This window comes from Mchenga conophoros, linkage group LG14, assembly GCF_057382185.1.
Source record: "Mchenga conophoros isolate Kocher_MC1m ecotype Shallow Benthic linkage group LG14, M_conophoros_male_GT1.1, whole genome shotgun sequence".
NCBI lineage: Eukaryota > Metazoa > Chordata > Actinopteri > Cichliformes > Cichlidae > Mchenga > Mchenga conophoros.
This window is the reverse complement of record NC_140539.1, coordinates 37,695,174-37,719,150: the sequence shown is the minus strand read 5'-3', so window position 1 is coordinate 37,719,150 and position 23,977 is coordinate 37,695,174. Positions and strand designations below refer to the sequence as shown.

The 23,977-nt window shown below is 41.8% G+C and overlaps 2 protein-coding genes across 5 annotated transcripts in view; one reads left to right on the top strand and one right to left on the bottom strand.

Moving 5' to 3' along the window:
- Window positions 1-15,279, bottom strand: part of LOC146560354 (histone H1.5-like) — a 46,454-nt gene extending 31,175 nt beyond the window's left edge. The window contains exon 1 of the mRNA XM_085244406.1: window positions 14,989-15,279. Coding sequence (XP_085100532.1) covers window positions 14,989-15,279 — 291 coding nt within the window. The remainder of the gene's footprint in view (window positions 1-14,988) is intronic.
- LOC146560353 (leucine-rich repeat and fibronectin type III domain-containing protein 1-like protein) overlaps window positions 1-23,977 on the top strand; it is a 423,438-nt gene that overhangs the window by 298,525 nt on the left and 100,936 nt on the right. The window lies entirely within an intron of this gene.

Below are 23,977 nucleotides of genomic sequence, written 5' to 3'. Positions count from 1 at the left end.
TATAAATAAATATATACACAATAACAGCAGCTGTACAAGTATTAACCGGAAATGAAGAATATAGTGACCAGTGTTGTGCAAAAAAACAATGTGTGCAAAACCAAAGTCCAGAAAGTCCAGTGTGTGTGTAAGAACCATATGTGTGGGTCAGTACTGTGTGGTGGTGTGATTGAGAGACCGTATCGCCTGCGGGAAGAAGCTCCTCCTCAGTCTCTCTGTGTTGGTCTTCAGGGAGCGGAATCGCTTTCCTGACCTCAGCAGAGAGAACAGTCTGTTGTTGGGATGGCTGAGGTCCTTCACCATCTTCCTGGCCTTGGTCCAGCACCGCCTGCTGTAGATTGAGTGCAGGTCAGGGAGCTCGGAGCGGATGGTGCGCTCAGCTGACCGCACAACCCTCTGTAGAGCTCGTCTGTCCTGCATGGTGCTGTTCCCGAACCAGGTTAAGATGTTTCCCGTCAGGATGCTCTCTATGGTGCAGGAGTAAAAGTTCCTGAGCACCTTGGAGGGCAGTTGGAAGTCTCTCAAGCGTCTGAGGTGGTAGAGACGCTGTCGGGCCTTTTTCACCACGGTGTTGATGTGACAGGACCATGACAGGTCCTGCGTGATGTGAACTCCGAGGTATTTGAAGCTGTCCACTCTCTCCACTGGGCACTCGTTGATGACGGGGGTCTGGTAGTTCCTCTCCTGCTTAGTGCTGAAGTCCACTATCAGCTCCTTTGTCTTACTGACGTTTAGAAGGAGGTTGTTCCTCTGGCACCAGTTCTCCAGATTCCTAATCTCCTTCAGGTAGGCCGTCTCGTTGTTATCAGAGATCAGGCCCACCACGACGGTGTCGTCAGCAAACTTGATGATGGTGGTGGAGCTGGTAGTGGCCACACAGTCATATGTGTACAAAGAGTACAGCAGGGGGCTCAGAACACACCCCTGGGGGGCTCCAGTGCTGAGCCCCACTCTCCTCATGTCAGCAAACTGACGTGTCAGTTGGACCGTAAGAGTTTAATAAACCGTCACCGATGGCGTTGGTTTCTCTTTTTCCACCCTCTGATCTTCATAGCTTGATGTGATGGTTTGGTTGAATGGAGATTCTCAGTGAGACATACTGAAGCGGGAAGCAAGGCACCAATACTACTTCCCACCTCAAGACTGCTATTTATAGAGGAGGTGTGATGTTTATTATTTGTACTGTGGTATGTACATAAAAAATGTGTAAAGGTTTATTAGATACTGAAATAACTCCATGTAATCATTAACCGGTAAATGGTAAATGGACTGATTCTTAAATAGCGAATTTCAACCCTGAGCACTTGTCTCATTCACACATTCACACGAGCACATTTTTATTTGCTATGTATTTAAAATTCAACAACTTGGTGTTGGTATCTTGCCCAAGGATATTTGGATATTTGGCATGCAGATTGGAGCAGCCAGGGATCGAACCACCAACTTTCTGATTTACCTTCTCTTCCTGAGCTTCCACCTCAACTACACTAAAAGTAGAATCCATTTTCTTCTACTTATCTAGGCTGTGGAGCCAGGAGTCTATACACTGTATTCCAAATTATTATGCAAATTGTGTTTAAGAGTCATAAAGACTAAATAAGTTGTTTTTCAATTAAACCCATGGATGGAATTGTGTCTCAGGACTCTTTGTATCACTGAAATCAATCTCGGACACCTATGATCATTAGTTTGCCAGGTGAGCCCAATTAAAGGAGAAACTGCTAAAGAAGGATGTTCCACATTATTAAGAAGGCCACAAATTTCATGCAAAATAGGAAGGAAAAATGATGTCTCTGCTGCTGAAAAGCGTGAAGTAGTTGAATGCCTTGGACACGTAATGAAAACCTTAGATATTTCACGAATATTTTAGCGTGATCACCATAATGTTAAAAGTTTGTGGCTGAGTCAGAGCACACATGGGTTCGTGCAGATAAAGCCACAATGATGAAGGTGTCCGCCAGATGAATACATCAGATTAAGAGAGCAGCTAAAAGGCCATCACAAAGAAGCAAACACATATCTGAAGCTGCTGGTGCCTCTGGAGCCCTGTGAACATCAAGGTGTAGGATCCTCCAGAGACTTGCAGTTGTGCATAAACCTTCTATTCGGCCACCCCTAACCAATGCTCACAAGCAGAAATGGCTGCTATCGGCATAAAAGGAGAAGAATGTGGTCACCATTCTTCCCTGACTTCAGTCCTATTGAGAACCTTTGGAGCTCAGGGATCCAAAAAACAGCTCTGGGAGGCTATTCTGACATCCTGCAAAGACATTCAAGTAGAAAAGTAGAAACTTTCCAAAAAGGTCCATGGATGCAAGAATTGTAAAACTGCTATCAAATATGGGGTCCTATGTTAATATGTAACTTGACCTGTTAAGATGTTTTTGATTGAAATAGCTTTTGATTTCAGTGAAATTGATCTTCTAGTGCTGCAAATTCAACAAATGACCATTTTCAATTCTCTACAACCTATAAAATCTTTTGAAACTCTGTGTGCGTAATAATTTTCTAAAAAACATACTGTTTTAATAGGGAGGTTTGTTCAGTAGTATTTGAATTATACTCTATTGGTTGATGACTCGAAAATTATGCCAACTGTCATTTGAATTGACTATTTAGGAAAAACAGAGAAAAATATCATTTGCATAATAATTTGGAACCCGGTGTAGAGATATTAAGACCTTGTTTTCCAGGGAAATATCAACACATTCCTAAGCCAGTCAAGAGACACGAATCTTTCAGCATGTCTGGAGTCTGCCCCAGTTGGACATGACCAAACCACTTTAATTATGAAGGCATCCTAATCAGATGCCTGAACCACCATATCTATCATACAGAGGAACAGCGGCCCTCCTACATAACCAAGCCCAGACACAATAGCTAACTCCTCCCTTGACCACAACTGGATAGTATACAATTGTAGTATCAACATCACTGCAGAGACTACATGTCAACATTCATTGACCAAGATAGTTGAACTCTTCAACTTGAATAGGCTCCCCAACCAAGAAGATAGAATCCATCCTTTACTATGTGAAAATCATGGCCTCAGACTTGGAGGTGGTAAATCTCATTTCAGCCATTTCACAGTCAGCTAAAAAACCACCCCATGGATGCAAATCATCATTCAGTGAACCCTCTCCATAAATCACCTCCCAAATACAGTTGAATAGTTTGATTCCCAGAGTGTTCCCTGGAGCTGTTGTTGGGGGAAATTTATCTTTGGTAGGCCCAAGAAAAATTGATCATGGGTATGGAGTCAGTCTGAGGGCAAAAGACACTAAGAACAACAAGTCTAAGAGACTAACAGACTTAAGGTTCAATGCTACTTTATTTATACCCGAAGTTATATTTGGTTTCCAGATAAATGAAACACAAACGCCTATTTGAACCTGACAGACACATATTTGGTATGAATTACATAAAAAACAGTTCCTTCTAAGTTTAGTGGTGGTGGCAGGGACAAAGCTGTTTTAGGAACGATTTGTCCTGCATCTTGGAACTAGAACCTCCGTCCCAAGGGAAGAAGCTGAAATTCATCCCGTAGAAGATGAGAACCATTGTTAAAAATGGATAAAGCCATCTGTTGCAGCTGTTTAGAGTACAGGGAGGCTAAACAGGGCTGTGACTCACCTCTCAGACGACTGGAGCATCTCACTATCTGATTCGGTGAGTTTGTCTCTGTGACAGAGGTCTGACCAAACCATGCCACCAAACAAAAAGATAAAACAGACTCAATGAAAGAATGATAAAACAAAGTTAAAATTGTTCTGTCAATGTGAAAATAATCAAGTTTCCTAACGCAGTAAAGGTGCTGTTGGACCTTTTTGCAGACCGATTTCATCAAAGTTCAGTTTTTCATTGATTATGGTCCCAAGATATTTATATGATTGCACTCGCTCTATTTTGTGACCCTGGAGAAAGTCTTGAAACCCGATATTATTGGCTTACTCAACGAGGCCCAGTAGCACTGAGAATGAGCCACACTGGTCCACTCTGCTATGGGTCACAGGAGTTGTAGAGGCTGGTGGTTTGAGGATCGGGCAGCAGTCAGTTGGGAGGATTGCCAGTCCGATCTCTGACTCTTCAAACTGACTTCAGGGATATTGAAGAGTAAAATGTTTGATGTAAATCTGATTCTATAAGCTGTGCCAGAAGTTTTAAATAAATGCATTTGCAGGGGTTGCAAAAAGCAAACACTGATTAATGGCAATTTAGCTTCTGAAAATGTATGTTTTCTTAAAAGAAAAACAGCTGCTCATTCATCAAATTGTCAGCTACCAGCAAATTCTTTGTTTAAAGCTACATTTATAATTTAAATTGCCACATGGAAACTAAACCGTTTACTAGAACTTCTCCTGTCTTTGCACTTTTTGTGTTTTTGTGCAAGCAAACCACTTTACAAGACAAAGGAATTAGAAGGAAAGGAATAGCCTTGCCTTTACCTTTTGTGCTCTTTTTTACCAATCAGTTTCAAAAAATATCACTGTAAAACCTTAAAAAGATAAAATTGAAGTGTTTTTCATTTCATTTTGTTTGTGGCATCGATTGGCTTCGCGTGTGGCCGTGACTTTAGTATCTGATTCAGCGTGTGTTCACGCCTTTGACAAAGAGCCTGTAACGTATCTGTGGTGTTTACATTCCAGACACCAGCAGGCATCAGCACCTTTTTAATAACAAGGCCCAGTGTGCCCATATCTTTGATGAATAGTCTCATCCATACCTTTATTAAAAGTCCCGGTGTGCGTGCTCGTCTTTGATTAAGGGCCTCATATTTGTACGTATCTGTTGGTTAAAAGGCCCAGCGTGTCCATACCTGTAAATAGTTGTTCACTGAATGTCTTCTCCTTTGTGAAGTGATCTACTGTATGTGCACTGTTCTTAAATATGTGGGTACAGTTTAGTGTAAAACACGTGTCTATTCTGTTTTTACCATGTTTTCTGCTTTGCGTGTTTCTTTCTGGTAAGCACCAATAACTGCAAGTGTGTTTAAAGCATAAATAAATATGTTCTGTAAAGATCAAAATTATCATTAATAAAATAAACAATAAAAGCAAAGGCAAAAAAAAAAGAGGAAAATTATCATCCGCTTAATTTGAAAGATTTGTTTTCACCACTCAGCAGCTGTTTCTCCCATGTGGGGGAAAAAGTTGCTGCTGAAAGGTTCAGTAGCTCTAATGTCACATGTCGAGGATTGTTAACAGCATTTTTTTAATTCATCATTGTAGCAAAAGAGACTTTATTTATTTTATATTGAGTGCATACTGCTCACAAATTAACAAGATTAAAGTTCATGTTGATGAGATGGACGTGAGAAAGTCAGATTTGCCTTATTTATCAATAAAAGTCCGATTTTCAGTGAATCCCAGATTAATTTAATAAAAGAAGGCAAAGTAAGCAACTCTCCTTCAACGTATCTCCTCAAAAGGATGACCGAGGTGTAGTAAGCTGCCCCTGACTGCAGCGGGGAAACCTGGTTGATTGTTAACGACAAAAACAATCCTTTTCTTTGCACTCAGTAGGTGTTTAACGATATGAAAGGGTGTGATGTTAAATGACATGTGAAAAGCTTAAAATGACTTGACGAGTTGGGCAAAAAGTTTCAAACAGTTGCTAAGTTAGCAGTGTGGTTGTTATTATTATAAAATTTTTTTCTTTACTTTAAAACTAAACAGGAAACTCTGGCATTCTGCCTGCGCTGAGCCTGGCTGATGGGAACATTTGACACGGGGATGTGATAATCTAGAGATAAAAATGTGAGACAGGGCCATAAAATGCTTCTTTCCTGCTTCTTGATCCATTAAACACTGTGCTATAACAACATTAGTGTAATAACTCTAAGAGCTGCTATTTCTAGCACGAGAGTCTGAAAACTTAGTTTTGGACTTTTATACATGTTTGATGTGTTAAAATAGACTTTAACAGTCACATTTCTCCCATTACAGCTATACATGATGGTCCCATAGTGCCGGAGAGAATAATGTTGGAAACTCTATCTGTTGTTTCATTATTAAGTAAAGTATAATTGCATTGTGCAGTCCTTTACTGTGTGTACCTGCAAATCTAAAGTTGTAGGGACAATGAGGACACCGCATCCAGTTCTGGCCTGTCGTTCACCCTGCCTGCTAGCCAGCCAGCTCTCCTCAGTGGCCCACTTCATATTTCTAAAGCCTCCAGTCTAATCAGACTAGCAGAGAAACAATGGTTTTAAACAGTATGAAAAGGCCACGCATGGTGTGTGTGTTTGTGTGTTTGTGTAAGCGTATTAAAGCAGTCAGTAATTACCACGGTGCGTTCACACCCACACACATGCAGGCACCAGTATTAAAATGGGACTTTTGTTTCATTGTATTGTTGTTGTATAATTTGCATTATAACCCACAGAGCTGGCCCACTTGATTCTAATCAGTGTGTGGCTTTGGATGGACTCCTTCTAGTCAACCACACTTTTGAAAGCTTAGTGGAATCAACAAAAGAGTCAAAAGTTAACCTGAATATTAGGAAACCAGTGAAAAAAATCAGATTATGAAAATGTTATTGGAGCATAATTGCATGATATTTTATGAGGACTATTAGCATTTCTAATGCTACAACGAACAGTGTAAGATAAGTTTAAGATCTCATTAAAATCCCAATGTTCTGACCTGTCCTACAACATGATCGAGCTGGACATGTGCAAGCTGTTGGATTTCTCTTTAAAACTAATCAAAACTATTCGTATTGTTTTGCTGCTGGTTCATGCAGAGTTTGCTGCTAAATCACACACCCAGTCAGCGACAGCAATGAGCACAAGTTCAGACTTTAATGTAGGAATGATGGTGCACTTAAAGACACATTTAGTTAAATAGCTAATCCCATAATATCTGCATGACATTATCAGCCGCGACAGTGACGGCTTTATTGCCCGTTCTAACCACACACCTTTTCTCATTTATGGCACGAAGAGTTTTTAGAGAAGAATGAAAGAAGATCTTAAATCATAGTCATTACTTTTCTCTCACTTTTTTAACATCAGACGTTTCCCTGTATAACATACAGTTGACAGTTTAATGTGCTTATTTTGATCATCTGAAATACTGTGCACTCATTACTTAACCTTTTCACAATACCATCAGGGACTATAGGTTCTGACTGTGTCACTATGGAATATTTACATCTCTCCAGCAAAAAGAAGTAGAAGAGGCCTGAATAAGTCTAGGATTAAGACACACCGGTGCTGGACAGCCCCTCAGACTGCTTGGAACAGCTGCAACATGCTACCCTGTTTACTTTAAGCTTAAAACTTTTCAAGTCTTTTCTAGTCTGTGTTGTATTCAGGCATCACCCATCCTTTAAGTAAATGGAAAATTTCCAGAGGTGAAAAAGTGGCTGACATGAACTATTTGCACTTTGTTTCTGCTAATGAGAAAAGGAAACATTTCCTGTTACTCCCCTCGAGTCGTAATAAAGCTCAACTTGTTCCTTGTGTTTTAACTGACATTTATTTCGGACAGGAGGATTCTTCGACATGCCTTAACATGTAATGATGTCCAACCACAGCCGATACAATGCCGTCAGAACTAAAAAGAAATACAAACTTAAATGAATATTCTTAATAAAGCCCCTAAGCATTATATATGGCGAAACATTCCAACAAAACAATCAATAAAATACACATTACACCTCACACTGCGGTAATTGCACTAGAATATCACGCAACACTAGCATATTTACATACAACGAAAATAAACAAAAGAAAACATTTACCTCATTGGCCTCACTCAAAGGGAATAAAACTTTAATCCTTACATCGTGGGGAGGTCCAAAAAAGGCACTCTTTTATTTATCTTACTATTTACTATCTTACTGTGGACGTGCAAACCTCGTGGCTCGTCTCAATTAGCTTGCTGAGTGTGCCAGCCAAAAATACCCTCTTAGCAACAACAGACGGAACTATAGAAAAGGTTCCTATCTAATTGCACAATTAGTAAAAATAACACATTTAAACATATAAATCCAATGAACAAAACATGAATTACTATTGATTTATTTCTTAATATTTCAACTACTAATTGTTTCAACCTTACATATCTAACAAAATGAGCTTAAATGCGAGAGTTGCCTATGACGGCAGCTACATTTCCCAACCTGATCCTCTCAACATTTCTCTGACTTCTTGTGTAAAAACAGCTTCAAAAACTACAAGGATACCAGAAAGAATTGGTCTTGTTCCTCGGGTTAACTTCACTTTACTTTAAAGGCGCAAAATGTAGACAGACCTGTTTGTGCTGTTAATGACCGACTGGCTTCACATTCAACGAAATCAATGTGAACCATTAAGAAGTTTGGAAAGCCAAAAGCCGGCACGCTCTGTGCACATTTAGCCAGTGTTACAAGCAGCCAATGCAAAACTAAAGGCCAAATCATGCAGGCATACAAAACTGTGACTCCACAAAGTGTTTCAGTGATCGTGCAGGCACACACTCCTCATTAGCACCCTCTCTCTCTTGACTGCACATAGCAATTACAGCTCTGTATTGAACACAATGGAGCTGGCAAGATGATGAATGGACAATAATGGAGTTTATAGGATGTATGTATGTGTGAGAAAGGCTTCCATCTATTCCAGGTGTGCTTTGATTCAAGTCCCTGTGGTATATGATTACATGCCTTTGTAAAACTCAATCAGACCTTTATGATGGCAGTAAACAGCACACCTATGAAAACACACACATTGTCAAGCAGAACCTCACTCAGGTTTAATGAGTCTTTTCAGTAGGCTGTAATCAACACAGCCTCTGGGGATTTCAGCTCTGCTATTAGGGAAATTATGGATTCTTTTTCTCTTATATTGTTCCCTCACTTATTTTTCATTTTGCATCAGATAGTTTTTTGCTATCTCCACGTTTGGGGAAATTAAATGTTCCCTTGCTCGTGGTAAAACAATTTAAATTAAATATGTTTTTGTGGCTATGAACAAGTTGCATAAAGACCCAAAACCAATGTGAGGGGTGATTTCACTCGGCCAGATTCTCAGCAATGCTGCCTCACAAAAGAGTTCATCTGCGAGCAGCTTGTATGTTCTTCCAATGGGTGTTCAGGTTTTCCTGGTGAGCTCCAGTTTCTACTGTCATTGACACCTCATTACCCAGAATACCTGCATCATGTTTTCATGACCAGACTCTGTTTTAGTACCACTGGGAATCAGTGAAGATACTTTTATGACCTTTTATACAGCAGAAAGAAAAAGAACTAAGGCTGGATTGCATTTAAAAAAGAAACATTGTTGCACATAATCTACGTGTATCCTTCATTTGCAGTTTTTAAAAAATATAATTAATGAGGATGAGTAATCAGAAAACAGACTGGTTTCAAGTGCAAAAGCATTTACAGCTCACATAAGCACCAGTACAAACTTTATATTTTTTTTTTTCAGTCGGAAAAATGTTTACTCAAGCATCTGTAAATGAATCTTTATTGAGACAATGAAAATTTGTCAGATTTTATTTTGAGGACAGACCTGTAAAATTGTTTAAGGGATTCTACTTTGAGCCAGACTTCACCCGTTGCCTACTGGTGGTGGTCAGAGGGCCCGGTGGTGCCAGTGTCCGGCAGCCTCGCCTCTGTCAGTGCGCCCCAGGGTGGCTGTGGCTAGAATGTAGCTTGCCATCACCAGTGTGTGAATGTGTGTGTGAATGGGTGGATGACTGGATATGTAAAGCGCTTTGGGATCCTTAGGGACTAGTAAAGCGCTATATAAATACAGGCCATTTAATCAAAAACGAATCCAAAAACATGCCGTCATCCTCTCAATTGTTAGAGAAAGACAGTAAGAAAGACGGAGAGGGACACGCTCTGGCTTCTGGCATTAGGAGGGTTTGGGCAGCTTGAATTGCAATGACTCGTGACAAACAATTCAAGCTTCAGAAGATTTTCCACCTCTAAAGAGACTTTTGCAGAAAAGAACTGCTGTTCTGTGTCTGTTTGAGGAGTGAGGGTTAAAGTTACAGACATCGTCTTGACGTCTCCCCAACCCCACTGTTGCAAACTTTTTGGAATAGCATTTTTCAACAATATGCACTCGGTGGAGAAAAGCTCAGAGCTGAGGAAGAACCCCAGACAGTATAAAAGGTGGACGTAGACACCGTGACATCGCCGCCCTGTTATGCAGACTCAAGCTGGGCGTTTTTGTTGTTGACATATTCGTGCTTTAAAACCAGATGTGACTAGTTTGGAGTGGCTCTGACTGTGAAACTGCACACTGAATCTGAATTATCGTGCACGGGAGAGACCGGACAGAGCGCCGTCCCTTCGCTTGACCCCAGTTGCTCTCGTCCGTCCTCCCGTAACACTGTCCTTTTATTGAGGTTACATGAATATGCATAGGTTCATTAACATACGACGTCTACATACAAACAAAGAGTACCTTGCCTGTGTGTGTGTGTGTGTGTGTGTGTGTGTGTGTGTGTGTGTGTGTGTGTTGCTGATCAAAGGGTCAAACATCCTTGGTCAGGAAGAGGGTAGACTAGACCCCCCCCCCGGTGAGGAAGTCCAGCAGTTCATCTAAACAGAAAAGCACTTAGACTAGAACAGACGTAGCTACGTTAATCCTACCATAAAACAATTAAAACAAGATGCGACCTCTTCCCGTGCTCCCAGGATGTAGGTGTGCATTCTAGTGTGGAATGCACACCAAGCCTCTGTAGCCTGTTAAAGATCACACAACTTATCACTACACAATTGATTATACACCTCTAAGCATCTATGGTTAAATATTTCTAAGCATAAATAACAATCAACAATACAAACTCTAACATTCCCCCGTTTTTGACCTTTATGCTAGAAAGTTCCCAGTTATGCATACCTCATGTCTGACAGTTTCAATGCAAACATTTTTTTTACTCAGCATATGTCAAATCACCCTAAATTACTGTAAAAGTTACACAGTTTAATAAATGTATTAGCAGTTACCCCATTCATTGAGCTCATCTCATGGCAAACTGCATCTTACGAGCAACCAAAGAAATTGTTAATTTAATAGTGAAACTAAGAAAGTAACATTTTCAAAAACATCTCAGCTTGGTGATGCTTCCTCCGGGTGTGCAAATCACATGTCTCTCTGCAGAGTGGTTTGAGTTCTGCAGGGCGTCATGAATGTCTCTTCTAGTTGTTTCGTTGTCCATAGGACCAGAGTCCAAATGTATGTAGAATAAACATTCAAACATACCAGTTAGTTTTGTTGTTTGTCAACATGGGTCTCAGCTATTTCCAAAGCTGCAGACCTCTCAGCACTCTAGTTTTATGGCCTCCCATCACCTCACTTCAGGCCTTCATCCTGCGAGGGGGATATTTATGACTCCTTCATTGTCCACGCTCTGCAGAGAAACACCTCTGTGGAAAGGGTGCAGGGTTCAGTTGTCTTACTGCTGTTATGATCCCAGCAGCCTTCAGAGTGTCATCGTATGCACAGTATAGTGGCACAGCATTAGGTGATGTTCATAGGAAACTGCTGTCATCACCACCATAGCTTCTGGTTCCTGTGCTTTCACAGAATCATGATGTCATCCTCGAACTCCTTCTGCGCTGTCGATGGAGCTTGGCACGCTCCCCTCATCCCACGAGTTTTCATGTTCCAACGCTGCTGAAGGTTTAAGGCAGAGCACGTCATACACCTTAGTTGTCTTCCTCAGCGTCAATATTGAATCTTTCATTTTATTTAAAATCTCCTGGAAGCTCAGTAGCACAGCTCTCTGTGTCATGTCTGCTGTGCTGAAGATGATCTCTGATCCTCCTGAAGCCTCTCTCCTGGCCTCAGCTCCCATCTTGTGGACGATCCTCTCCTCTATTTTGCAGGCAGTTTCATGGTCCTTGCTGTGGCTCCAAGGTCTGATCTCATGATGGGCCCCAACCAGCTTGACCTTTGACCTCAACCACTGCCTGGCTGTCAGCTATGCCTGGAATGGTTCACGCTTCTCACTGGGCCTCTGAAGATTTCTCAGGAGATTACTGCTGCACCTGTATTTCCTTGCTAAGAAGAAAAACTTCTATTTGGAGAGCATGTCAACAATCATCAAACCACATTCTTTAGTTCAGTGAACTTCACTTATAGGCCATCAAAGCCTCATCTGAACATGGATGCACCACTTGCATAGGTTTAATACTTGTAAATAAACGGCTAATCACACAAATCACTGCAACAATAATAGTAAACATTGTTTAATGTTAATCCTTGCACTCCACCTCTTGACGCATGGACATTCCCATGCGTCAACTCACCAAACCTGGATTCCTGTCTTAAAGAAAAAGATTAGCTAGATCATGTCCCAGGCAACATCAGGGCACCTCCTCCGGAGTAGCTCCGTAACCCTGCAATAAAAGATGTTAGCGTGTGTTGCATATTAAGTTTGCTTAACACCTGGCTCTCCCAGGAGCCTGCATACACACCATCACGGCCTGGAAAGCAAAATCTGGAAGTGAAATCAAACTTCATACCTGTAAACAATTGTATCATAAGAGTAATAAGCATTCAACATCAGCAAGACAAGTGTCATGTGCAGGTTTTCTCAAATCAGTAACTACAACTATTACCCTAATTCACCTCAGACATGGATTATCCCATGTACTCTGTTAACATTAATGTAATCAGTGACTTCTCTTAAGCAAAGTCACTCCACTCATATATTATTATTATGGGTTCAAAAGTGGCCAGCAAATGAGCCCATAATAAACTATTCCATAATTACCGTAATCTCTTATTTGTTTTACTCATGTCACTTGTGCGCTTCAGCTGAATCTTCTAAATGCAGTCTCAGAAAAACAAACATTAGCAATACACATTGACCATCCTGGTGGGCAGGCGTCGGCCATCCACATTCCAGAGGTGCCATAAAACACCATAAAGTTAGCCATCCCTAGCTGTGGAAAGAAGTAACACTGGTCTCATCACAGTATGTCTCAAACTATATTAATTTCTCCATCAACATATAGCCTGTAACTACAGTTTTCTTCACACATAAACCCAGAAATCTTGTAGTAGAGAAACATTAGCCAGTATTCCTATAAATCACATGATCAAACACATGAAGAACCGTAATGCTGTAAAAACGAAAATGCAAATGTTAGCGCTTGCGCAGGCGTATGCATACTTTGTCACAGTTATCTCTGTGAGCACACAAGCTAGTGAATGACACACACATAGTAAATTCACAGACACAGAAAATGGCATTTAAAATGTTAAATCATCACGCAACCTCGAGTGTTGCTGTCATCTTTCTGCTTCTGTAAAGGGAAGCACACACAGACTCATCTGCACCCCTGCCAGGCGGGGGTCAACTTCACACAGTCGTGTTACATCAGTAAAGTCTTGTCAGCTTTTGTCAGCTTTTACCAGTCAGTCAGTTTGTTTTCCTTTCACTCACTCATTCATGCATTCATTCTTTCTTTCTTTGCTGATAGTGGAACCTATCGTCGCATTTAGTTTCCACTCTCAGCAAAATGACGTCATTTCAAAAAGAAAAAGAAGAACTTTAGTTTGGATTACATCGCTGAATCCTTTTGGACTGGGACTGTCATTTAATAATTGTCCCAAATAAGTGGCTTTCTCCAGAGTCCATTTAAATGTGGAGAACTCACTTGGCACAATTTTCTCGACGACGTGTAGCGCTTTTAATTCCCGACGTGCAGATCTGCTTAAAGAACAGAGATTATCGAACAAAACTTTCAGTGCACTGTGAAAGTATCAAAATAAAAAGGCCTTGTTAAGTCATGACACAAGCTCCTCATCTCAGGAGGGTAAATCATACCATTAGCATGGTTCATCATACCATCATACTAATCGGCAGGCTCAACTTCACAACAAAAGAAAAATCATCAGCTAGATTCACTCCAAATCAACCATCAGCTGCACAAAACAACATAACCTTAATGCCTTATTAGCTATGAGTTTAATCCCCAGGTCTGTGCTCTTCACTCATTTAGGTCACAGATCTATTTTATTCAATTTTCCTTTTCCCTTCATCATAAAACATGTGACATGCTGTCATGCACTTCACAAAACAGTCTGTTCTGACGTATTCAGAGTTGTGTATCTAAATACAGGATTCACTCGCACATCAAAGCAGGAAACTCAGTGTTTTAGAGTCTCCACTCAACACACAACAACTCCAACACATCTCATTCACTCATACTAGAATTCAGTCACCTTTCATTAATCTAAAACCGATCAACTAATTTGCATATCAGCTATTAACCCACTAAGTTGACAGGACGACAGAAAAGCATGTTCAAAATAGTATCACAAAAGACAATTTCCCTCATACAGTAAATCACTTGTGCTGCATTAATCAAGCAGGAAGCTTCTCCCAATTTACTATATTAACAACTAAATTTATTGTCTGATCACTGGTTGGTGGTCAACCCAGGATCAAAGGTTAAACTGTTGTCCTGCAACCCAGAGAGTCAATTTTTTGCATTGGATACATTCAGTATTTAATAACAAGTGTCTGCTAAATTGACACTAATTTAACACTGATGAAAGATAACAAGCTAATTTTCATTACATGTGTTTGTGTTATTAGGCAGGTTTAATGCATGTCTGTGGAGCTGCATCTCCAGCAGAGCATGTTCTTAAAGCTGCCTTTCCTACACACTTCTCTGCTATTATTTAATCATTTCTTAACTAATGTGCTATGAGTCTTCATGAGTCATTTTGTGTTTGGAATTGTTAGTAGGGTTAATGCATGTTCTGCTTGTGTGTGTGTGATTTTGTATATGTTTCTATTTTCGCAATGTTTCAGACTCCGTCTCAATTTTCCAACTTAAGCAGTCAGTTTTCTTTTCCCCAGGTTTGCTAACCCAAATTTTGATTTCCCACATTAAATAATTCCTATGTGTTCTCACCTAGTCTTCTCACTCTGTTGTCCTCTCACTCTTTTGTCCTCTCCCACTTCAGCAGTCCCGGCAGTTCTCCTTCAGCTTTGTCCTGTCTAGTAGCTGAAGTGCTGCTGCTGCCTTCTTGGGCGACTTCTTAGCAGCTGCTGCCGGTTTCTTGGCTTTGGCCGCGGCGGGCGTCTTAGCTTTGGTCTCAGTAACCCTGTTCATCTTGAAGGATCCGGAGGCCCCGGTGCCCTTGGTCTGCACCAGAGTGCCCTTCGCCACCAGACTCTTGATGGCGGTCTTGACACGGGCCTTGTTCTTGTCCACATCGTAGCCTCCGGCAGCCAGAGCCTTCTTGAGGGCGGCCACGGCTTTCACAATCAGCTCGCCCACACTGGGGCCGACCTTCTTGGGATTGGAAGTCATCGTCTTCTTCTTCTTGGCCTGAACCTCTGCACAGGGCGCAGGGCGTGTTTATGATGGAGCCTTTCCCACCACAGCGCCGGCACGTTGAGCGCATCATGAAGGGTCCATTTCTTTCATGTAGCTATGGTCGCTAGCCAGCATGCTAGCCGCATGTGGCTTGCCCGAGTCACTCAGTCCTTTCTGAGCATTTCGACATGCTGCCGCCGCAGAACCTGGCCTCAAATCCAGCAAGCTTAGCGCGCTGATCTCCAAAAAAGTCCCGAAAGCCAGAAAGACGTCAAATAAGTGTCTCGTGCTAAGCGCTCGAACAAAAACTCCTCTTCACGCCGCCATCTTGCTCGCCCTTCCGTGGAATTCATTCAATCAGACAGGAAGATGGGTTTGCTTTCTTCTTCTGCTGCTTATGCTTCTGCAGCCTCTGCTCCGATACTGCCACTGCTGACCAGGTTTTTTCAGGGAAGAGTGAGAGTTTTGAGACAGATCGTGCTGTAAATAAGTCAGCCAGAAACTTGGCTTGAACGTTTCCAATTGTTAAACTATAACTTTTCTTCCGACCGCTGCATGTGGAAAATTGATTCAGGTCTGCTTTTCACCTGAAAGTGACAACTAAGACATTTTCATTATTATCATCAATGCTTAATCAACACATATCTCTCTCTCTCTCTCGCTCTGTGTTTTTGTGAACAATCCTTTCTTAAAAGCAGAAAATGAAATTATAGTTGTTTTTTTGGTTGATCAACACAAAACCTTTTTCCTATGATTATTTTTTTTCTACAATATAAATTCTCCCTCTTATTCACTCTTTTTTTTTTTATTTACAATAGCTGGTGACCTGCAAAACCACCGCTGTCACTCACAATCAAAGGCAATTACTCTTGCACAGTGCACAAAAACACTGTGATGTCAGACACATTCACACTCACTTTGTCATCTGCATAAATAAATCATATGGCTGGAGATATGTGCCATGGTGATCCATAGGCATGATCACACGTTTATTTAATTATTTTCAACCCAACAAATAAACAAAAACATGATGCTGATGCTATGAACACTCCACACACAAGAGTCAAGATTCAGGAAAACTGCTCATGGAAACGCTGCACACTCCAGTTATCACAGTTATCATAGCGCTGTTTCCCTCTCTTAGAGTAGTTCTCAGACAGCTCTCGATCTGATAATGTGTAGCCTGCTCATCAGCTCAGAAGAAAAAAAAAAAACTGCAACGCAACATCACACAGTAGTTGCTCTGCCCACAGCGGCAAAGTCTTACACTTTCATATTCAACTCAGCTTCTCCATCATGTACTTTTAGATGTTTCATACAGGGTTCAGCATATTAGTTGTTTTCACAGGTGCGCTCTACATCTCAACAATGGTTCATAATAAGACGACAGTCTTCCACACAGGTCAAGTGCCTCTATGCACTTCATTAGTTTAAATATTTACCTATATCACTTCACCTCACATGTCATCGTACTGAATTTAAGCAACCACAAGCGTAATGTAGATGACTTTTAACAACTATCCACCTCAATTACGTCTATGGTCTGGCACACAGGCTGAAGAGTTAACGTTTTGTGTCAGCAAGGGGTGGGGGGACAGCCACCCACCAGAGCATAGCTGCTGATGTGGGCTGGCCTTCTCCACACGCTCTTCAAGGCTGGTGTGTTTTCTGAAAACTTCTAACATTTTAATCTCTTCCATTTTTAAGCCTGCGATTAACCGCACGGCTCAGGTCCGCGTGAAACCCGCGTGACCGCGCTCGCGTGAACCCGCGCAGCTGTGGAGCCGTCGCTCCCTCTCTTTTTTACATAAATACTTTGTGCTGCCAGGAGCAAAGTCCAGCACAAACGTCTGTCTCCCTCCGACTCACTCTTGGTTGCTTAGAAACCCATGATAACAACAACAGTCGGTGTCACAGACCACGTGTTCTGCTCCGCACACACCCACACAACAACAACAACAATGACAACAAAAACAACACAAAATAGGCCTATCGTCCAGCACAGTCTGGACCCCGCGGAACCTCTCAACGCCCCACAAAGTGGCGGAGAACTCACCACTCGCCACACAAAGTAGCGAGGAACCTCTTGCTCCACAAAGTAGCAAGGAACCTCTTGCTCCACAAAGTAGCAAGGAACCCGGGTATCGCCTCACACAGTGGCGGAGACTGCACAACCACACGGTTATAGAGTCGGCCTCTTTAAACTTACTTGGCGTTGCTTAGAGTGTAATATCAGCCCAAATCCCGCCGACCGTCATTCATCGAGGAGAAAAGACAGACCGCGAATCCACAGGAACTTCCTGGCTGACGTCAGTCTCGTGCCTCTCCTCCCCTCTGTGAATGCGATTCCAGGGCTCCGGCATCGAAGGACCAATTAATGATAGGTTTGTAGCTTGAACCCATCCGCTGGAACGTTGAAGACAATATAATTACACTGCTAAGGAAGACACAAATAGGCAAAGTTCTTCATGTTACTCGTGCACGGGAGAGACCGGACAGAGCGCCGTCCCTTCGCTTGACCCCAGTTGCTCTCGTCCGTCCTCCCGTAACACTGTCCTTTTATTGAGGTTACATGAATATGCATAGGTTCATTAACATACGACGTCTACATACAAACAAAGAGTACCTTGCCTGTGTGTGTGTGTGTGTGTGTGTGTGTGTGTGTGTGTGTGTGTGTGTGTGTGTGTGTGTGTGTGTGTGTTGCTGATCAAAGGGTCAAACATCCTTGGTCAGGAAGAGGGTAGACTAGACCCCCCCCGGTGAGGAAGTCCAGCAGTTCATCTAAACAGAAAAGCACTTAGACTAGAACAGACGTAGCTACGTTAATCCTACCATAAAACAATTAAAACAAGATGCGACCTCTTCCCGTGCTCCCAGGATGTAGGTGTGCATTCTAGTGTGGAATGCACACCAAGCCTCTGTAGCCTGTTAAAGATCACACAACTTATCACTACACAATTGATTATACACCTCTAAGCATCTATGGTTAAATATTTCTAAGCATAAATAACAATCAACAATACAAACTCTAACACAGAGTCCTTTGTAAGTTAATTTAACCTTCACAAATTTTACCTGCATCAGCACTATCGCTCAACCTGGGAAATACAAGCACTGCATTGTCCCAGAGTACTTAACTCCGAGAGGTCAGTGAGGTCAGCAAGCCCTCATTAAGCATAACAAGAGTCTTAAAGATGAGTCAGCTCATGGCTCTTTTAAAGGATAGAGGTGTGGTTACGAGAGCTTTGACATGGAAGGGGTCAAATTAAGTGTCTGTGCATGTACTGCCAAGCTGGAGTTGATGAAAAAAAAGCCATCACCTTTCAGTCGATATTGGGAGATTATTTCATTAGTCAACAAGGCACACAGTCATCTGTTTATTAGAGATGGTCGCACCTGAACTGTGAACATGAAACCTGAGAATAAGCTCAAAGATTCCCTTTGTGCTACATCGTTAAGGAAAGGAAACTAGCCAACCTCCAAAAGACACGTTAGATCCACTGTGACCTGACAATCAAAGGTGAAGATGGTTATTCAGGACATGTCTTAAATTAGGCAACACTTCCTGGGTGGTCAGAAGCTTCAAAGGGTATGCAGCATCATCACTCTTCTTCATCTTCCTCCCCCTCCTCCCCCCTTTTATATCACATCACAGTGGATAATCTTCCTCTGTCTCTCTGTCGAGCCTTGCCGTTCTATCTTTGTCTCCAAACTGCTCAACCTGAGATGTCCATCATGATCATTCTCAATCAAAATCTTAAAATCTCCAGTTTCCAATCATTCATCACAGCAGGTCTTGTTGCCACCTTGTAAACCTTCCCGTTGACTCTTGCTGCTATCCTTCTGCTATCCACATTTCTCCACCCTCTCCACCCTGATTACACTTCTTCACCTCTCTTGTGCACTGCCTTTTGCTGTCGATGGATGACTCACTCATTCAAACTCATCAAGCTTCATCACTTTGTTGTTACTCCTGTTCCCCTCTCATTCAGAGACATTGAGAGTGCTCTAATCTTGCTTCTACTGACTATCATTCTTCTTTTCTCCACAGCAACCCTCCACCTGCTCTCTACTTTCAACACAAATCATAATGTCATCTGTAACCATGAGTCCATGGAGACTCGCCTTTGCGTTCTTCATGCTCTTCATAACTGCCCTTACTACTTCTTTACTAATGATCTTGCATGTGCTGATTTACCAGCTGCCCTCTATTTGTACCCACTCACCTTCTCAGCGCACTATCTTCACTGGTCAGTACATTTCCTTCTCTATCCTTAATCTCCTTTACCTGCTGCACATCCTTTCCAGTTTGATGTTTCTCCCAGTCAATCGATACGAGTCCTATTCTCCCTACTTAGTGTTCAGCCTCACATATAACTTATTATAAGCCTTTTCTTATGCCTTTGCCACCTCTCTTGTTGCTATTCTCTAGCCTCCAAGTGACAGACTCGTCATCTCCCTCACTATAACACTTTTTTTATACTTTGCTAATCTCTTCCTGTAATTACTTTCCTATATTTCCTCCACCACCAGTCTCCTTGTACTCTTTTCTGCACTTTCCCAGTCATCTATTAACTCCTCCCTGAACTCTGCACAGCATTCTTCGTGCTTTAGCTTCCACCATTGAATCCTTGCTTTTAGGTTCACCTGCTCTTCCCTCTTTATTTCCAAAGCTATCTTACAGACTACTAACTGCATTTTTGCCTGCCACCTCCTTGCAGCCTCCTTTCTTTTTTATATTGCACCTTCTGCATAAAATATAGTCCAGCTGTGAGCACCACCCTCCACTCTTATATGTGACCCTATGTCCATACTTCTGTGTTCATCACAGCCATTTCCATCCATTTTGCCAAATTTGCCACCATCTGCCTTTCTGCATTTTTCCTTAGCATCATACTTACCCAGACCTCCTCATCACCTCTGTTCCTTTCACCTACATGTCCACTTTAGTCTCCTCCAGTCTTCATCCACCTGTTCAACATTATATTAGTTTAATATATTGCTTTGTTTTTTATCCAGCATTCTGTGATGTTTGATATTAGATAAATATTTCGCACCACACAGGATGTGTGCAATGTTTTGTGAGAACTTTAAAAATGACACATAAAAATGACAGTTTGATATTTCCTGGTAACTAATCCTCCTTTCTTTGGAGAGAATCCCCACCTGCTCTGAAATGACGGTGAACAGCTGTTAGCTTTAAGTGTCAGCATTGCACTGGACCTCATTCTGTTGATTTATGTGTTTTCTGGAAGAGTTGCACCTAGTTTGATGGCTGTAGTCTTCTTTGAGTTTTTATATGACTCTTTCGTATAAAGCAGAATCCAATGTTCCCACAAATATCAGTATAATAATCTTTTTCTTCTGTTTTTGTTGTTTAATGATGCCAAACATGGTCTAGGTGCATTAGTGCCACCTTCTGGGTGCAGCTGTGCATCATCCAAGGTGCTGGTAAAAACAAGTCAGATTAAGATTTTAGGATATTAAGATAAGAAAGTTACATAGTAATGGAGAGAGACAGAAAAAACGAGTGCTTATGAAGGCAAAACTATTTGGTTACATGCAAAGAAAATGAAAAGTTGTAAATGGACTTTATCCGGCTCATTGGATCTTCTTCAGGAATGTGAATATATGTTGTTATGTTTTTTTTTTGCACAATAGTTAGATTGGAACATTAAAATGACGTTGGTAGCAAAGCTAAAACAGAAAACAGAGCTGACACTTGGATGTAATGGTAGAAAAGAAAACTGCTGGCACAAAATGTGAAATATTTGATTTTCACAAGATTTCTTTTTTCCCATGAGCATCAGGAGTTAGTCCACTCCACCCAGCAGGCTTTAGACTGGTGAGTGGCCATGCTGCCCACAACAGCTTTACGTGGAGGTTGTTTTGTCTGTATGTGGACAGCCTGTCCTCATCAACCATAAATTTTCCCCTCCTCCTGGTGTGAAGAAACTAAAGGGAGAGCAAGTTAAATGAAATGAAGCAAAGGGCCTTTTTGAACTATGCTGTGCTTAGCTATATGAAGAAGACAAGTAGCTGATATTTTCTATTCTAACTCTTTCATCCAAAGCTACAGAAACATTTTCCCCACGCAGATCATTTATTACACTCGTGTTTGTGTTCCCGCCCGCTGCACAAACTTCCTGTGTGCTCATGCTTCTGGCGTCGCCTGCGCTCAAATCTTGACTGGCTGATTGATTGCTGCTCAAATTTGTTTTGTGCTTATTGAATAGTTTCATGTTAATGATCTCCTTACTCGGTTTTAAACATTAAGCCTCTGTTCTGTTTCATCGTTTGATGTGCCGCTCTGCCTCCCTTTTTTTCTTCTGTAATTACGGGAGAGATTTTTTGATGTTGTTTTATCAACTTATCTTGTGTCTCATATATGCAGCAAGCAAACAACTTTAAGGTAATCGTGTGCAAATGCAAAATCTGCAGTTTTCAATATTCTGGCTGTTTTTTGGTGTCTCTCATCGAGAAGCGCTGGGCTACTTTTCGCTATCAACACTGGGCAGCGAGCGCCTTATTGTCTCATTTACCATCTCTGTCTTTTGCACACAGTCCTCATTGTGCTGAGCTTATCACCGGGATGCACCTTTTGCGCGTTTGATTTCCTCATGGATACACACTCGTCCACCAGGCGCTACAGTTCACCTGCAGGGCTGGTGCCAGTCTGGACACTCTTCACCCACTGGGCACAGCACTCTTTCCCCCAAAGACACAAACACGCAAAGTGATTTGTCCATGCAGGCACACATCCTCGGGCATATTTTCAGAACAGGCTGGCTCCTGAAAAAACACAGGCACGCATGAATACATTCACACGCTCCAAATTTAGGCAGATGAAGAAAAGATCACACAGCCGCTCGGGCAAATAAACAAGCGCGCATACACACACACGCAAGTGCACACGGTTTCAGGCTTCACTGAAGAACAAAAGATGCCAAGGTAAGAACAACAAAGAGCTGCTGAAGTCAAAGTGTGAAAAAAGTAGTAACAAAATTAAGAAGTAAGGTAGCGGATGAGGGTATGAGGGGGCACAGGGACAGAGCAGTGAGGTGGAAGTCAGAGTGCCAGGGGCACACAAATGTTCTCGTTCTGATCTTAAATTCATCTTAACAAACATTCAAACCCCCAAACAGCTTTCCATCATCCCTCACCTTAAAACGACCCCTGACTCTTCAGACATACCTTAAATCTTTATTGAAATGACATTTCTATTTCTCTTCTTATATTTATTGTTTGTCTTTTGCACTGAATGAAACTGGAGCCTCATAGTGTCGTCTCACAATAAAGTTTACTTTGACTTTGATTTCCCATACTGTAGCTCCATGCTGGTCGTTAGTGTATCACTAACACAACGACCAACAGTCTCAGTCGTTGTGTCCTTGGGCAAGACACTTCACCCGTTGCCTACTGGTGGTGGTCAGTGCGCCCCAGGGTGGCTGTGGCTACAATGTAGCTGCCATCACCAGTGTGTGACTGGGTGGATGACTGGATGTGTAAAGCGCTTTGGGGTCCTTAGGGACTAGTAAAGGCTATACAAATAAAGGCCATTTACCATTTACTAATACAGAATACCGACTGTCCTGAACGTCGGCCGTAGTGATGCAGTGATGAGCCATCAGCATCCAGCAGTGTTTAGTGAACACTTTCATTCTCGTGTTGTCAGAAATAATTCCACTCTGGTTTGTAATAAGGGGTCACATTACTTCTGACACCTTTCAGATGAAACTCCCGTCTAACGACCTCTGGCTGTGTGCTCAAAACTCCGTCTGAACTTTTGAAGCTGGAGATGAAGGAAGCCTTTTCAAATCCTGCCCAAACCCACCCTCTGCCAACAGAAATACATATACTGGAAGACCCCTTCCAGGTGAACTGAAGAAAATCAATCATTTTACTGTGAAGCAATTTCTGTCAGGAAAACTTGCATTCTGGCATTTTCTTTGGCATGTGGAAAAAACACAAAGCTGCCCTTCAGTGGTTTGAGGAACACGACAAAGATCCTGGTGGCAGTGACCCAACTGTGACAGAACTCGGGCTCGAACTGTCTTGCCGATCAAGGAACAGCAACACAGTAATTAAAAAAAGAGCTTTAATGTTCATATGTGCACACTGCACACCCTCACACCAGCTGAGTAGAGTAGAAGTGTGGTAGTGCCCTTTCTAAGCTGAATGGTTCCTGGTTTGAATCTTCTGGTTGGCTGGGAACTTTCTGTGTGGAGATTTCATACTGTGTGTGTGTGTGTGTGTGTGTGTGTGTGTGTTATTCTAAGTTGGCCATGGAGAGTGATGAGAGAGGAGATGGAGAGTTGTTTGGTCCGTTTCATCCTTGTATGATTAGGTTCAAGGATCCTCGATCAGAGCTGGGGAAAAGCACCCTGTTGGGTTTGTGCACTAAATCTGTTTGGTTAGGTTTAGACACCAGGACATACTGGGGCTGGTTGAGGCAATTAAACTGCACAGTAAGTTCTAGACTCACATGTATTTTGGTAAGGTTTAGGTAATAAGACTGCTAGGTTAGCTTTTAAGCAATAGTAGTGCTTACAGTAACATTATTGCTGGAAATAAACTTTTTTGCAACTTGTAAGTTGTGCTTACTTAATATAAAACATAATATAAAAACTTGCTTTACATGAATCTCTGCAGACTGTTGAAATCTCCCAATTCTTTGAATCTTTGGGCTGAA